Source organism: Rhinichthys klamathensis, unplaced genomic scaffold, assembly GCF_029890125.1.
Source record: "Rhinichthys klamathensis goyatoka isolate OS25496 unplaced genomic scaffold, OSU_Roscu_1.1 h1tg000082l_1, whole genome shotgun sequence".
NCBI lineage: Eukaryota > Metazoa > Chordata > Actinopteri > Cypriniformes > Leuciscidae > Rhinichthys > Rhinichthys klamathensis.
Genome location: NW_026606624.1, coordinates 1,384,279 through 1,401,137, shown reverse-complemented (window position 1 = coordinate 1,401,137; position 16,859 = coordinate 1,384,279). Strand labels below are relative to the sequence as shown.

General features: G+C 36.1%; 1 protein-coding gene across 2 annotated transcripts; it reads right to left on the bottom strand.

The window, feature by feature from the left end:
- Positions 1-511: 511 nt before the first annotated feature.
- lactbl1b (lactamase, beta-like 1b) lies at positions 512-15,911 on the bottom strand. Of its 2 annotated transcripts, XM_056251378.1 has the most exons (8): positions 15,752-15,911; positions 11,776-11,845; positions 9,245-9,395; positions 7,406-7,512; positions 6,033-6,190; positions 3,643-3,890; positions 2,048-2,153; positions 512-1,815 (listed from the first exon to the last, which is right to left on the bottom strand). In XM_056251378.1, exons 2-8 carry the CDS (start codon positions 11,836-11,838, stop codon positions 837-839), a joined length of 1,812 nt encoding a protein of 603 aa, XP_056107353.1. In that variant the 5' UTR covers positions 11,839-11,845; positions 15,752-15,911; the 3' UTR covers positions 512-836. The 2 variants fall into 2 exon arrangements, with proteins under 2 accessions (XP_056107353.1, XP_056107354.1); XM_056251379.1 differs by lacking the exons at positions 11,776-11,845; positions 15,752-15,911 and adding an exon at positions 9,969-10,142.
- Positions 15,912-16,859: the final 948 nt, after the last annotated feature.

The window sequence follows — 16,859 nt, the reverse complement described above, 5'->3', positions numbered from 1 at the left end:
GGCCCCGTAGAAGCAGTTTTTGTAAAAATAGGCTAACGATTGCGTCATAACACGCGACGGCGACTCTCTGTCGCACAGAAGAGAAATGACCGTAAAGACAGATGTAGAAGCTCACCCGCAATCGGGGGACGTGGAGGCATAAAGTCAAGGGAGAAGTCCATAGAGAGTCATAAAGTTGCTCCTGCTGCGAGCTCATACACAGCTAATACTTACGAACTCCGGCTCTGCAAGATTCGGAAGGGAATGATTCAGATTCCGCTTGGCACCGCTACTAGAAGACGTACAACTGTAAGTCGGGTTGCTCACGTCACAACTACGTCTTCAAGCTCAGTTTGAGCCTGCGCAGTTCGCTTGGCAATCAGGAAGTCAGTGCTTCTATTTGACTTCACTTTTCTCCGTTGAAGTCTATGGGGTCGCTGTGTCCATTTCTTTTACTGTCTATGGTTTCATGCCGACTTTAAAATAGATTCACATAGTAAACAGTTCTTTAAATTTGTATTCATATTTTTGCAATATTACTGCTTTGACTGCATTTTTGATTAAATAAATACAACCTCGATTAAACTTATATTGTAATGATTCCAAACTTTTGACAGGAACTGTACAATTGCAAGTTATATAATAAGGAAGAACATGAAAATATAAGGACATCTTTATGTACAAGGACATGAACGCATGTGCAAAAATAGGTTATGCTGAAATTTCCTCATAGGTTAAACAAGCTATACAGGAAAAACAATGACAGTGGTAACCCTCCTCTTTTTTAATTTGACACAATCGCTCATATATAAAGCCCCAATGTCTCAGATCACAGTTTTTCGGAAACCATTTCATCCTTAGTTGGAGAACGTGGGTCTGCGAGATATTCGAATCACATTATATGTGTTGAGCCCCGGAGCGTCGAATCCGGGAGACACACCCTTTTTGTCAAAGACATAAAAGTTAAAAAGCTGTCCATCTTGGGCTTCGAGGGACACTGATGCGGTGTTGACAAGCAGTACACAGGGATATTCTTTCTCGAACACAACTCTAAAGACTCGGTCCACTAAGTAATTCAATTTTATGGTCCGGTACCGCTCAGGGATGAGATCCTCAATTTGAGGTCCAAACTGCTGCATGATCAAGACACCATCTGGCCCCGCTTTAATCTCATAAAACGTGATGTTGCCGTAAGTGTAAAAGCCCACATAGGGAGCAGGATTGGGGGGAGGAATAAGAAACCGCTTGGCCTCCCTAAAGGCCCTTTGCATGGCGGGAATGATATAAGAGTATGCCTTTGACACTACATCCTGGTTCTGCGGTCGTGTGCCCGCCATTAGCACCACCAAGCCTAGCTTAAGCCGAGGAACCAGAGAGAATGTAGCGGAATAGCCGTCCAGATCACCATCCTTGCGTAGCACCTCATATCCCATCTGTTCATTCACTTCCCACGGCGTTCCTGTGCGATTGGCAAAGTAGTCTTTGTCGCAGCGGAACAGAGGGGTTAGCATAATTTTTAAGGTGTCAGGCTCCAAAAGCTTGCGGTGATAGGCTCCCAGCAACATCATGGATAACTTAGCCATATCAGCAGCCGTCGAATACATCTGGCCCGAGGGGCGGTACCACCCCAAGTCATAAAGAGGTGCCATTTGGCCACTGGCGTACACACCGACAGCCATTTGACTTTGGATAGCAGGGCTGATGTCAAACCCTGTGTCCTCCATTCCCAACCTGCCCAGAATGTTATCTGTGACCCATCGCTGGTAATTGATACCCACAACTCTCTCAGACAGGACATGGGCGAGCAAAGAGAAGGCCAAATTGCTGTAGTGACATCTAACAGAGAAAAGTGAAGAGAAGAGTATGTTATGTCTTCTTTCTTTTCTTTTTTTTACCTCAAAGGCAAGTTATTAGGAGGCAACAGAAAAGTTATTATCATGATCCATAACCTTTCCAGACACACAAAAAAAAAGCTATTGAGATGTACACAAAATGAGGTTCGTTTAAAGTAGCTGACAGGAACAAATATGGTTACTTAAATCAGATAGATTAACGTGGCGGAACTTACTTGGTCCCTGGATCTGCGACGAGCACATCATCTTGCAGGAGATTGATTGCAGCCTTTGTCTTCCCTTTCCACAGCAAGTTAGTTCCACGGACTCTTCGGGGTAGACCTGCAAAAAAATAAAAAAAATACAGTATGGAGAATAATGCTTAATTGTGTTGTTTTAATGTCTTGTATGTGATGTATTTACTCTTAATAAAAGCAATTTGCTTCAATCATCTGAACATTTTCAGGTAAGGGAAATTCATCATTTTCTTAAAGGGGTCAAAACACTTCTAGAACACAAAAATTCTCCACAGAAAGTTGAAAAAGATTGTGTATTGAAACTAAGCGGCAAAAATGGTTCTTCCTGTACATTCACAAACGAAAATTTAAATGAATAATATTTCAATATCTCATTTTAAACTTGGCCTGCCCTGTCACGGTGAGGTAAAATTGATGAAGTAGGATAAATGTAGTGCAGGCTCTGCACAGAGGCTGTTACTGAAGGATTTAGAACAGTTACAACCTATATTGGACTCAAAAAGGGTTTTACATTCGAGTCTTTAAGGCACAGCATCAGCTGGCCTTTTCCATGTTCATCTTCGTTTCTTACGTGACATATTTATCAGTCAACTTTTGGAGAGAAACAGTGCAGCCACTGGACAAAAATGAAACTTTCTAGTGCGCATGTGTCGACCGCTTGAGTTTATGCACACTATTAATTTGAGTATACATTGAAAGGTTATATGTTCAGCTGGTGAACGTGATTTCACCAAGTAGAACATGTCCTTCATGGATCAACATCCTTGTTAATCCTTGGAACAATCTTCCAATCAACCAATCAGATTTGAGGGATTGGTTTAGAGTTAATGTTTTTTTTTTATGTTTAGAGTTTAGTCTTACAACAACACCTATCGTTATGGGTAGGGTTACATTTAGGCATAGGTGTCAGACTATGTTTTTGGATGTGAATGTTGTCCCAGGATTAACAAAAGATGTTGATCCAGGAACGTCTTGGCAAAATATTGAACAAGTGATCACGTCAAAAATGAAGTATACCAAACACATACTGGGGGAAAAAGTTTTTTTTTTTTTTTTAAGTAAAACAAAATTTTAGTAAAACAAAATTTTTTAGTTGACCTTTTTAGTTGATCATTAAAAATGTCAGATATTACCTTTTTAATTGCCTGCATTTATTTATGTTGTGTATATGTGTGCCATATTTAAATGTACTGAAAAGATTTAAAGTCATATCAGATTTTCTTTATCTTTACCAGCCGGTGTATTTATAGTGAGAACAGTAATCACACACATCAAGTAAGTGAAGGAAGGCGTATTTGGCCGGTCGCTACAGGTAGATTACTGTGAAAATGGAATAGATGAGTTTTGTTTTTCAATTCTGAGCTCTTGAGTTTGTTCCACTAAATTGTCCATGTTCACCACCAGCAATTGAGGCCAAACAGCTGGCCCAACGCTGAGTTCAAATAAAATTCATTTTGACCTGCTGCTACAGGTATTAAAATGCTGTAAACAGACACTTGTGTTTTTTTCACATCTCAGTGATTGTGCAACCTTGGAATTGCTTCTTGGCATAAAACTGGAAGCTGGAAACTCACCAGAAAGCTGGCTGGCCATTCTCCTTAATGTTACCGAGGACGATCTGATTTGAACCTCACCACTGTCAAGGAAGATCAGCCCGTCCGTGACGTATTTCAGCTCAGAGTCTCTGCTTTTGCCCAGGGGGTTTTTAATGGTGAAGTTGTCCACATACTTCTCCAGGGGGTCATCCAGGGAGCCCACCTTGCCATCTTCCCACAATCGATACAGCATCAGGGTGGGAAAGATCTTTGATACACTGGCAATCCTACAGAAGGGGCGACAACACAGCAGATTCTTTATTCAAATGTGCTCAAAATAAGATTTGTATTATTTATGGAAATAGTCAAGCTATGAGAAAATAACATCAGCTTTTGCATTGGTGCTGGAAGTTCAGCAATGAAATTTAATTATTAATCATAAAAATGCAATCAAATGGTTAGACATCAAGTGAAGTATAATGCTACTTTGAACATCGAAGCATGTCATCCAAAAAAACCTTGACTGTATTTCTAGCCATCAGTCAAGTAAAGGAAGGGTAAACCTGTTCTGACATACTGGAGGTTTTATTTTTTTGTGTATATTTCAATAAAAATGTCATAATTCCAAATGATTTTGCAGTGCCTTGCTGGCTTTGTACACTCCTGACTTGTTTAGTTGTTTGCATTGTGTGCCGTTGATTGACTGGCCAACCCAGAGTGCGTCAGAACTCGACACCGAGACTGGCCTTGAGTATTTTATGAGCACAATTTCAGCCTTTTGAACCATGCCCTCATAAATCCTACATTCTCATCCATGCGAGTAATACAGACCAAAACAGTCTACAATCCATTACAAGAGTTTGAGCCTTGAAAACAGTAGCTGAGTTATGTACAAGATGATCTTTACACAACTAGAACTGGAGAGAAACAGCTTAGTAGCATTAACAGGACGTAGAAATGACTACTTCTTAAAAAAAATAGAGGAAATGCCTATATACTTTCCAGATCTGATTAAACCAGCAGCCTTGCCATCTGTATTCAAGACCATATCATGCAACTGCCAACCCTCAGAACCTTTAGAAATAATCTGGCCTAAACACAGCACAGCGCTATACAGTCCATGGATTTTATAAACAAAAAAAGAAATGTGACAGCAAATATAGATATTTGCCTTTGCACTACATAAACTGTCTAAATGTGGACTTGGTGGTCTATAGTTTAGATAAAAATGACTATTATTATAATCCATAGAGTATGTAAGATCCTTTTGAATATATAATGCACAATAGCATGATATTAATTAGCGAAACACACCCAGTCCTCAGTCAGTTTGAAATAAAAACATAATTCTGGAAATAGGCATGCAGATCATAAATAACCCATGCATAATTTATAATGCAAGAATTTAGATAATTGAGCACAAAGAATGAATTCCTTTTTTAAATGTTACATTCCTTGCTTTATTCTGCAAAAAGGAAAAAGTAGTGCTGGTATTCATTTGGTTCTGTTTCATAATCAGAATAAGAATAAGAATGTGCTTTAAATGGCAATTATGTTTGCATACGAGGAATTTATCTTGGTGAAAGGAGCGTTCAGAAAAAAGTACAGACAGGATAAAGCAGTAAAAAAGGAATATAACACAAAAGTGAATATGTGCCTATATATATATATATATATATATATATATATGAAATCTAATTCATTAGTATATATATATATATATATATATATATATACACACACATACACAAATGTATTGATTTTGTGTTGTACTTGTACTAATGATAGAAAATTATATTTATATTTTTACTGCTTTATACCTATGCCTACTTTTTTTTCCTGGACTGGAAGCTCCTATATATAGTATATGTTTTTTTTTTTTTTTTTTTTTTTTTTTTTACAAAAACATTGATTGAGTTCATGGCTTTCAACATAATCAAGCTTAATTTTGTCCACTTTGAAATAGCAACACAGTTAAGCTGTATTGCTTGAAATGACAGCTCCACTCACAAATTAGAATTAGAAATTAGCAAATTAGAAGTGGATTCGGACTGATTAAATCGATCTAAGCACACAGTTGGCCTCAATGTGGAAATGTGTGCTTCATCAATGAAAAATAATAGCATAGCTGTTATGTGATGATGCTTGAATAATTGCAGCTATATGGGTCCGGATGAAGGACCCTCGAGAGTGGGATTTGAGCACACAGACACTTAGTTGGCATTTGGTGATAATGTCACCCCTCTCCATGCCAGACTCCTTCATATGAGGGCGATCTGTGTGCTATGCAGAGGAAAGTTGATCATATCTCCTGTCAACCATAAGCAAGGTTGAATGCAAGTCCAAACAATGTATAAAATAAATATAAACATGTATTTCTAAAATATTTAATACATATCATTTATAAAATATATTATATAATGATGTACCTGTAAATGGTGTATTCATTTGGTGGTGCAGAGTTAGGATCACTACCATTTCTCTTGCCGAAGTTCCCCGTCCACAGCACTGTGTCATTGTAAGTAACAATAGCTGACAATGAGGGCAGACTGACGGGGTTGATGCTATTGCGCAGCAGTGCGTCAACCTAGACGAATGACAATACATTATTAAATTAATTTATACGGTAGCAATGATTTGTTGGAATACACAACTGTTCAAAAAATATCTTATGCTCACCGAGGCTGCATTTATTTGATCAGAATGCATAGTAATATTGCAAAATATCATTCCAAATTAAAATTACCGTTTTCTTTTTAAATATTTTTTAAAATGTCATTTATTCCTGTGATGTTAAAGCTGTATTATCAATTAGCTTTCCAGTATTCAGTGTCACATGATCCTTCAGAAATCATTCTAATATGCCGAGTTGGTGCTCAAGAAACATTTATAATTATCAATGTTAAAAATTGTGATGCATTTGTCAAAGATTCTTTAATGAATTGAAAGTTCAGAAGAACACAATTTGTTTCAGCTCAACCACTGGCAAGAGACTGGGGTGGGACTATCTGTTTGACTGACCAATGGCAGACAGGGGGCGTCTTCTGGAAACCTGTGCGTAAACAGTCACAATTTTTGCGATTCAATCTGGTGTTGCTAGCAGCTAGTGGCACAGAAATGACGTCAACTTCAAATAAAGTTCTTAAATATTGAGAGCATTTTTTATTGATTCAAAGTACTAATTCTATGAGTCATCACTCTTAATGATGGCAGCTGAATTGCTGAATATTTTGTAACCATGAATAAAATAAATTTTCTGTTTCCCACAGCTAACATTTTAATTTCATTTCATGCAGCAGATTTTTAAGGTGCCAGTACATTCTTTTTTACGACTGCTCTCAAGAATGAGGGCGTTCCATGCTGGTAATTGCCACAGGTACAGATTGAGGAACAGCATTTATAAGCTGGGCTACTTCCAGCCAAGGGTTTTGCTGTAATGGCATCTAAAGTGCGAAGGGACATTTTGAAATCATGGCATAAGTGGACTTGATTTTGGAATAAAAAGAAAGTAAATTAGTAGACCAGGCATGTGTCTTAATGCAAAGGACAAAATCATTCAATAAAATAAAAATACATTTTGTTATTGTTTTGTGCTAAATATAGTTTGAAAAGATTTATATACACCAATCGTGACATGCAATCGATCATGCTTTATGACCATTTCAAACACATGTGAAATAAACTGCAAATGACTGACTTTTAAAATAATAAAATCATCGCACAAAAGGACAAAAAAAATGATTAAGATATGATTTTTGAGCAGTGAAGTGTTTAGTGTTCAATCTTCACATCACATGCTTACTTTCTCAAGTGCCTCCTTCAAACTGGGGATGGGGTGTTCCAGAAGTGTGGGCTCCGGGAACCGAGGGCACATTCGCAAAGATTTGGATCTTCCCCCAGCATTTTCATCTTAAGAATAAGCACACAGTTATACATGTATATAAAACGAGAGAAAGTGAACTGCTCTCTGTTCTCTGTTTGTTTGGACTTTTATGTTGTATTTTCAGAACCAATGAAACAATAGGACTACAAAGGGACGACAAAACTAGACACAGGAAACAGGGAACAAGTAACATGAACGGGGCAAAGGAAAACATTTAGAAGAGTGTTGAAATTTTTTGAACATAGCCTTTTCCCAATTAAACAGAATCGAAACAGATTATAATCATGTGTCCGAACAGTGAATTAAAACCTTTACTGATTATTTTTGAACACACTTACAAATAATAAGCCCCACTTTAATTTGGAAAACAGAATGAACGTTAACAGAGACAAATGTTTGCATTAATATATTTTGTTATTCTTATTTATTGCTAAATATATGTTTCAGTGGTTTGAAATGATTTATACAGGATTTGATTATGCATGATGTAAATTGTAAATACAAATTTGAATTGTATTTTTTGTTTGTGACACTAGAGGGCGTATGAGTATTTTGAGTATATTCAAGTAAGGTGATGATGAGTTACAGGTGCGCTGATGGAAGGTCAACAACTTGACCGTGCCGTGTTAAGCGTTGGATTGTGCAAGACTGTGCTCATGCCCAAAAGTTTGTTTTGAATCTGATATTTTGGTTTAGTATTTATTTTCGTTTTATTTGTTGTTTACAACAGCCCAGTCTCATTCCAAGACGTCATCTGTCTGACGCTTTTGACCATACATCAACATCCGACGTTTTAGGGTACCCTTTAACGTCAGGTAAATGACGCTATCTAATCCTAACCCTACCCCAGACCTAAACCTACCCGCGTCATCTAACTGACGCTAAAGGTAAAGCGTCAGGTAGATGACGCCCTAGGATCGTCATCTAACTGACGTTAAAGGGTACCCTAAAACGTCGAATGTTGACGTATGGTCAAAAGCGTCAGACAGATGACGTCTTGGGATGAGACTGTGTCATTTACAATGCCAAATGGACAATTAATGGATTTGGCTTATCCGAAATTATTCTGAAGGTATGGACAATACATTTATTTTATTCAAGACAAAAGCACGCATCAGAAACAGACTAATAAACCCATCTGCGTCCCTACAATTATTCGGGTCACCTAAACTGGGGTTTAGTGAATTCGCCTCATTACTTAATGGACAGCGGTCTGTAGATTAAGAAGAACAAAACTGAGAACAAAAATGCCTTAAATATGCAGCTCCCCTGCGCCTTCACCTGAAAAGAAGACCATCTTTAGAGTTCTAAATCAATCCCCACTCACAGAGACAGCTATTATAAGGATATTCTAATCACACCTTGAGTAAACTCTAAGTCAACATGTCTGACACCAAACCAGACATATTTTGGTCACACTTTAGATTAGGGTCCAGTTCCAACTATTAACTACAACCTTTGCCTCTATAAACTCCTAATTGCTTATTAAGGTAGTTGTTAAGTTTAGGTAATGGGTATAGCATTAAGGGATGTAGAATATGGTCATGCAGAATAAGGCATTACTATGTATTTTAGGTACTAATAAACAGCCAATATGCATGCTTAACTAAAGTGTTACCCATATTGCTTTGTAATTTTTAGTAGTGAGTATTTATAAAAAATGTGAAAGAGATTTCTTTGCATTTTAAAAGTTTAAAAGTGACTCAAGGCTTTCATACAGAAGAAGTATTGCACATGACCTGTGGACAACTCACTCACCTGCCACTAACTTGGGCAGCTGGTACTGCCAAATGAAGCAAGCAGTCATGATGATGGACAGCAGCAAGAAAAAGACCAGGCCCAGTTGAGTCCATTTCACCTTCATTTTTCTGGTTTTGGTTAAACCGTCAATGGCAATTGCTGGGTCTGGCTTTAAAAAATTAAGAAAACAAAAACAAATAAATGCTGTTCTTTTGAACTTTCAATGCATCAAAGAACCTGGAAAAAAATTATCACAGTTTCCACAAAAAAATTTAGCAAAAAAAAAAAAAAAATCAACATTAATGATAATAATCAGAACAATTATTAATAATTGAGCACCAATAATAACTGAGCACTAAATCAGCAATGATTTTTAAAGGATCATGTGACTCTGAAGACTGAAGTAATGGCTGCTGAAAATCAGCTTTGCCATCATAGGAATGAATTACATTTTAAAATATATTCAAATACACTCGAAAACAGTAATTTTAAAATGCTTTACAAAGCTGTAAAACATGTATCAATCAAAATTCCACAATCAATGAGAAAATGAAGCACGGTGTGCCTCTGATACAGCTCCATTCTTCATGCTGTGAGTCATTCAAAATATATTATAATTTATGACTGCAAGATAAAAAATCCAAATCGCTAAGGAGAACAAATTATGATGTAAAACCTCCAAGTAGTTGCTGACCAACACTCTTTACAACAAGAATAAACAATATAAGAACACTCACCACACGTAAAGCTCCATTTGTTCTATTGTGCCTACATATACAGTTCTGTTTCAACTAGTTGTACCAATCCGAAAGTGTGAAGATTTTTATGGAATTCCGCCTCTTCTAAAGTGGAAAACCCCATTCCATGGCAATTACAACCGAGGTAGCACTGGGTAAACACAGACCTGACTCCTGCCATCTCCACACTGACTGTGGCATAATCCTGGCCGTCTGATTCCCTTTGACAATTAAATTTCCTCTTCCACCACAGCGCCTGACCTGACATCATAATCCCAAGATTTACCCCTCTAAACCCCATCAGACCAGGGCGGTTCTTTATCTTAATTCCAGCAGATCAGTGCACTTGGCTGCTGTTTCCCGCTTTCAGTGCTTGTGTGGCGTTCCCTGCTCCAAACAACCAGACTTCCCACGTAGGGAGAATCAAACTTCAAATCTAATGAGAATTGTTCCATGTCTCAAGACTACAGATGACAAGAGATGTCAGACTTCATCTTGCAAGAGCATTTAATCCCATAAAGTGAATGTCGACAAGAAGACATGCCCAAGGGGACTGCAGGATATGTTATATAAGGGACACAAGGATATATTTACTGTTTTTTGAATGCACAGCATTTTGGTCACATATAATGTAAGTAGCACTAGACTCATCGTTTGGCAGACTCATCTAGACTCTCACTAGACTCATCTTTTGGCAGATATTCTCTAACACCAATCTTATCAGGCCATTCGCAGGTGCTAAATCGACACTACTGTACTCCACTCATCTAAAGACCCTGACATGTGACTCTTATAGCAGTCTGTGATTGGACCATCTGACCTGGAGCTAAACATTGGGATTAACAGGAGCAGCAGGGTTTGAAATAAACCATCATCACTTAAAAATCCTCAGATGTGAGATTACTGGAGTTTGAGTATAGCACTGACATTTAAAAAAAAAAAAAAAAAAAAAAAAAAAAAATTACTACCTTTGCCATATGGGCAATTTTTCTAAACAATAAAATTAGATAAAAAAAAAAAAATAGATTAAACGCTTTCATAAAAAATTACAAAAATATTATTAAATCCTATGAGAAATGTCTCTTATTAATAAAAATAAATAAAATAAAACAAAACAAAATAAATAAAAAATAAATACAATTATTGTATCCAAAGTTACAATAATAATAATAATAAACCTTTGTACATTGGCCAATTTCTCAATAAAATGAGATTTGTTTAATATAATAAAATAGATAAAAAATAAAAAAACCTCATAGGATTAGGACCTCATTCTTTAATTAGTGAAATTACAGAGAAAACAGCACCTGAACAATGTGCTTAAATGTGCTGATCAAATGCAGTATAAAGAGGGTAGTCCCATGAGGTTTACCATGTAAATCTCTCAGTGTTCCAGTTAAGGCAAAAAAAAAAAAAAAAGTTCTGGTACATCATGTAATAATGTAAAGCATGAACATTCATATTCTGAGGAATAATGAGAGAGACTATGCAACTTGATCCAACCACTGCAGCATCACATCTAATGAGTTTGAGTAAATCAAAAGGGATTGCTAATGGGATGACAGTGAAACACACTGTGAGCCTCATACACACATTCACATGAAAATATAAGCACAGATGGTCATGAACTAAACAATGATGCATCAAAGGATTAGTACATAGCTTGTGACTCAACAAGAGAAGCCATAATCTAATTGTTTAGTCTTTGCTGTTTACTTAGAGAAGGATTTGTGTTTGTATTCGGCCATGCACAATTTCTCTGCAGAGTAAAATATGCTCGGGCTGTGAAACTGAAATCTTTATGGAAATTACCTGGGGCTGGACTCCATCCACAGATGTCTCCTTCAGGACCACCTTGCTCCCCGTCTCTCCCATCTTTACTCTACCAAAGCGGAAAAATACAAGACAATTCACTGGTTCGGTCAAATTACATGGAAAAAAAGGAATATAGATCTCATTTTAGTTTAGGGTGGGAGAAAAAGCAGGAGGTTTTCTGTATAGGCCAATGATTTGATGCTAATTTTTTTGTCCTATCTATTAATTTATTCGAAAATACATAAAAACACAGTTGCATACAATGACATGAATATATCTCTTCTACGATGAGCATACGATATATCATTTCGATATTTTTGGGGGGCATAAAGTAAAAAATAAACATTAATATTTTAAAAACTTTTGTCAACTTGTCAACATGTAGAAACATGTAGGCAAAGACATGTAAATAAATAACACTCAACCAACAAACAAAGTTTGTAAAATATCATGTAGTGCAACTGAAATGTGAATATAGAACTGACATTTAAAAAAAAAAAAAAAAAAAAAAAAATCTACCTTTGGGCAATTTCTCAAAAAAAAAAAAAATGTTTTGTTTAGTGTCCACAAAGGATGGGTAAGACACATTTACATTCGGCACCTTCCAATAAATAGTTTGCATGTGTTACTCACTTGTCTTGGTGTTATTCAGCTGAAAGCTTGTCATTTTTTCACAATTCTTTAAATTATCTGCAGCTGCCACCTGTGAATAAATGCTTCTCTAATGGATCTTCTGCTGTATTTAAAGGGGTGATATAATGCCCTTTTCACAAGATGTTAAATAAGTCTTTGATGTCTCCAGAGTGTGTATGTGAAGTGTTAGATCAAAATACCCCACCGATATTTTTATAGAATGTTAAAATTGTCACTTTTTGAGGGTGAGCAAAAACGCACCGTTTTTGTGTATGTCCCTTTAAATGCAAATGAGCTGCTGCTCCCGGTGTCCTTTTACCTCACACAGACATGCACTGAAAATTTCAAAAACTTTTAGCCTTTTACAGTATGTTCAAACCGGAGTCAAGAGACTCAAGTAGAAGTGACAACATGTAGAATGCAACAGGACATTTCTGAATGGTTAGTTGATGAATTTATATAGCTTATGTGCAGGGGCGTAGCAGCCATTATAAAAGTGGGGGGGACAAAATGGTGTGGTGAAGTGACCCAAAGGTCAGTCCTTCCAGAAAAATGCTGAGTTTTTTTGTGATTGTTGCGGGCAAAAATCCTTGATTATGCGGCGATGGAATATGCAGGATATTTGCAATTTTATGTGATGAAATTGCGGGAACTTGCAAAAACTTCGGTTTGATGAAAAAGAGAGAAAAAGTGATTCCCCAACACCCTGTTCTCACTAGGCTACTACCTTAATGTAAAGAGCTATTTCTTATTACTTCCTATGATAAGCAAACATAGGCCTACTACATCACAGAAAGTGCTGGAATATTTAATCTTGTTTTATTTCAGACCTTAATAAACACATGGCTCAAACTTACAAAACATTGATGAGTCAAACAAGTTCTGTAGCTTTACAAAAGGAATATGCTACAACTTCTGTAAAAATGAATAAATAAAATATGAAAAAAATGTTTCCTGTTTTACCACTTTTTTTCCATTTTTTCCCCAATGATGTTCATGTCGAGTAATTACGTCACTTCATAACGTTCCCATGGCAACATTTTTCAACTTTCTGCTAAGATATATGTGACTTTTTTTTGCAACAAAAATGCGGGGATTATGAAATCATACAAGCCCCGCATATTTCGCGTGGAAATCGGCAATTTATACGGCAAAAGTGCGGCGTATTTGAAAAAATGCCCCCGCATAAATATGCGGACTTTGGCTGATTATTGAATCATGCGATCGCATAATCCGATAGACAGAATACGTAAATAATACTTAAAATTCAGAATACGTCTCACACGCAGGGTCCAGAGGGCTCAACATGCCCACCAAAGACTTGTTCTTTTCTCACATTCATATAAATTCAGGGTAAAATCTGAACAAAACCTGTCGTTCTGCAGATGAGTCATTGTCCTGAGAGGATATCGTTTGGTCTAGCACATAAAAAGGACATTTTTCAGTGAATCACTATTGTTCACAAGCTGAATCACGCAACACAACCTGCACTGAAGTATTACTTAACATTTAGTGGTAAAGGTAATATTTCCAAAAGACACACAGCAATTAAAAAAGGATTTGCTTAATCGCACGTCCATTTCCAATTAAATCCCAATGCAAGTGACACTGAAATTATGACACGATTTCATGAATTGCAGCATAGTAAATGGACCCGTGCTATTTTAGTCCCTAAGAGCTCATTATCTGTCTGTATGACTCACTGAGGCATGGAAATTTCTGTCAATTACTGTGAATTCAATATGAAACAAGGCTAACATGGTTGTCACAACAAGAGAGGTTTAAATTTAAGATCATTATAAAAGTTTTTCTGATTGCTTAACGATTGCTTAAACACAAAAACTGGTTTCTGTAGCATAAGTATATATACAGTATGTGTGTGTGTGTGTGTGTGTTTAATTTAAAAGGTGTCCTCCACGTATCATCTTCGAATTAGCAATGGTTAGTTTACATTTTTAATCCCAATTTTGCATAAAAATATCTTTCTTGGATTGATTAAATAAGTCAAGGTAGAGGTTAAAAATTGGTTGATATTATTACTTTATTGCCACAATGGTTTAGAAATGTAAAGTGCATTGCATTGTGGAATATAAAATATGCAGATATGCTCTGTTGTACTGCTCATTTTGGCAAGTAAAAGATCATCTGGGTATTTTACACAAAAATGCAAGCAATACTGCAGCAATAATAGTGTTTGCACCAGGAGAAAGGCATGCTCTTTGAGTTTAGCTTGTGACGACTTGAGTTAATTACAGTAGTCAACATTTGAAGTGGATCAAAAAAGTTCATCAAAATTGTTATAAGACAAGAACGGGTATTGTTCAAAATTCATGTATAACTTTGATGAAAGGTTATGATCCACTTCACATATTGACTAGTGTATATTAAGAGCATGTGTTTTCTGAATGAACATATCGTGCAATAAATGGTTTATTTGGTCACTTTTGTGAACGTTTTTACAGAATGAGGTATGTGGAAACAGGTGAAAAGTGTTTACGGTTATTGTAAATGTGTGTGTGTTTGGGGATGACATAAGGGAATGTTTTTTTTTATATAAAATATGATAACATTCCATATGCTGTAAGCTTGTATTCCATTCCAAACATTGTCACTTAAACATACAATAAGTTACTATTCCCATCCTTTTCGAATTATGCATTTGTAAATGCCTCTATGCAATTCTCTATAGAGCAGAGTTTCAGTAATGATGTGTTTTGTGTTTCGTTCTTTCTTTCAATACAGATAAAGCTGATGATTCAAATCTCACTGTGATTGATCATTTGAGCATTAGGGAAAGCCTGCGTATGTGAAATATGAATATAACATGAATATGAAGATATGCTAAAGTGAATGCAAATAAACCATTTTCAATGCAAAATTCATCCAGGTAGCAAGCATTTTACATAAACCCAGGGTATTAGTGAGATTAAATATGACTTGCTTTTTCCTATTGGCTTCAGTTATGTCTATCTGGTCCACTTCTTCTATCTGTATCACGTTTTGTTCTGTCATTTACAATTTTAAACTGAGAAATAAGTAAAGCGTAAGCAAAAAAATACTTAAAAGCGATATTCACTATTGCTACATGTAAAAATCTCTGAATACACATTAAAATAAGCACGATCTGCCCTTATTTTATAAAGAAAATATTTTGGTCACACTCAACATCAACACCTGTCATTTTTTTCCCACTCTGAAAAGGAACTGCTATTGAAAACGGTAGTTATGTCCATTGCATTAGCATAATTCTTTAAAGCACAACTGACGTCCTTACATTTTCTTCTATTGTAGCTGCATAAACCAAAATGCAATAAACACATTCATTTGAACATGAACTTACCCCTAATTGAGGTTTAGGAACTCTCTTCTTCTTTGACGATGAAGGAGTATTCACACTCAACGCTCTCTCGTGTTCAGCTAGCTTACTGTGAAGTCACGACAGATGTTGGTATCATGGTCATGAATAAATCCAGCTTGCACCAGACCCAAGATTCTGGATTATCTGCCATCTGCAACATCTGCCAACATTGGAGAACAGGCAGCACAAATATTGAGCTGTAGTGTTACACAGCAAACCATGTCACTAGATGGCCTAGCAGGCAATGCAGCTTAATTAGTATTTGGACACTTCAGCCAAATTAAAAGTGTATTAAATGCATTGCATGACAAAATATCAAACCAAGATACAACTTATTTGTATCTAAGGCAATTATTACACTATATTAACAACATTAAAGGTTCTCAAAAATATTGAGTAATTCATTCAATTTTCCATTAGATGGAGATTTCAACTGTAATACAAGTGCATTTTTTTATTGTTAAAGGGATTCACCATAGTTATTAGAGGAGTCTCACAACCGCAAAACCTTCAAGATGTGATTTGTGATTGAAACATGAAGAATCACAATTTGTTATACTGTTCATGAAAGGAACAGTCATACTCACCAAGTCGTTTCAAACCTATACTTTCTTTCTTCTGCAGAACACAAAATAAAATATTTCTGTGCAGTATACTTTGATAAAGGAAAGCAAAAATAAAGGATTAAGCATGAAAAAGCTAAACGCTTAATCATAAGTATTCTAAAATTGACTAAAATCATAAAATGTGTCCGTAAAAAAAAAGTTGCTGCCCTAAATCTTTTAAGTACAAACAACTTGTTTAAGTCATTTCGACTTCAATTACATTAAATCGACTTACAAATGAGTTGAATCTTGTATAACTATTACTAAAATTGCTTAACTTATTTTGATGAGTTAAAGCAATGTAAAAACATATTATGTTGTCATAACTTATTGATCATATCATTTTTTACAGAGGGTAACATGTTCAACTATTCAGCAGTGATTGTTTCAGAACCCATATGGGTGGTCATTTTTTGAGACCGTAAACGATCTGGTGTGTGTATACTATAGACGTCCATAGTTGAAGTTTTGAATAATGTACCTGT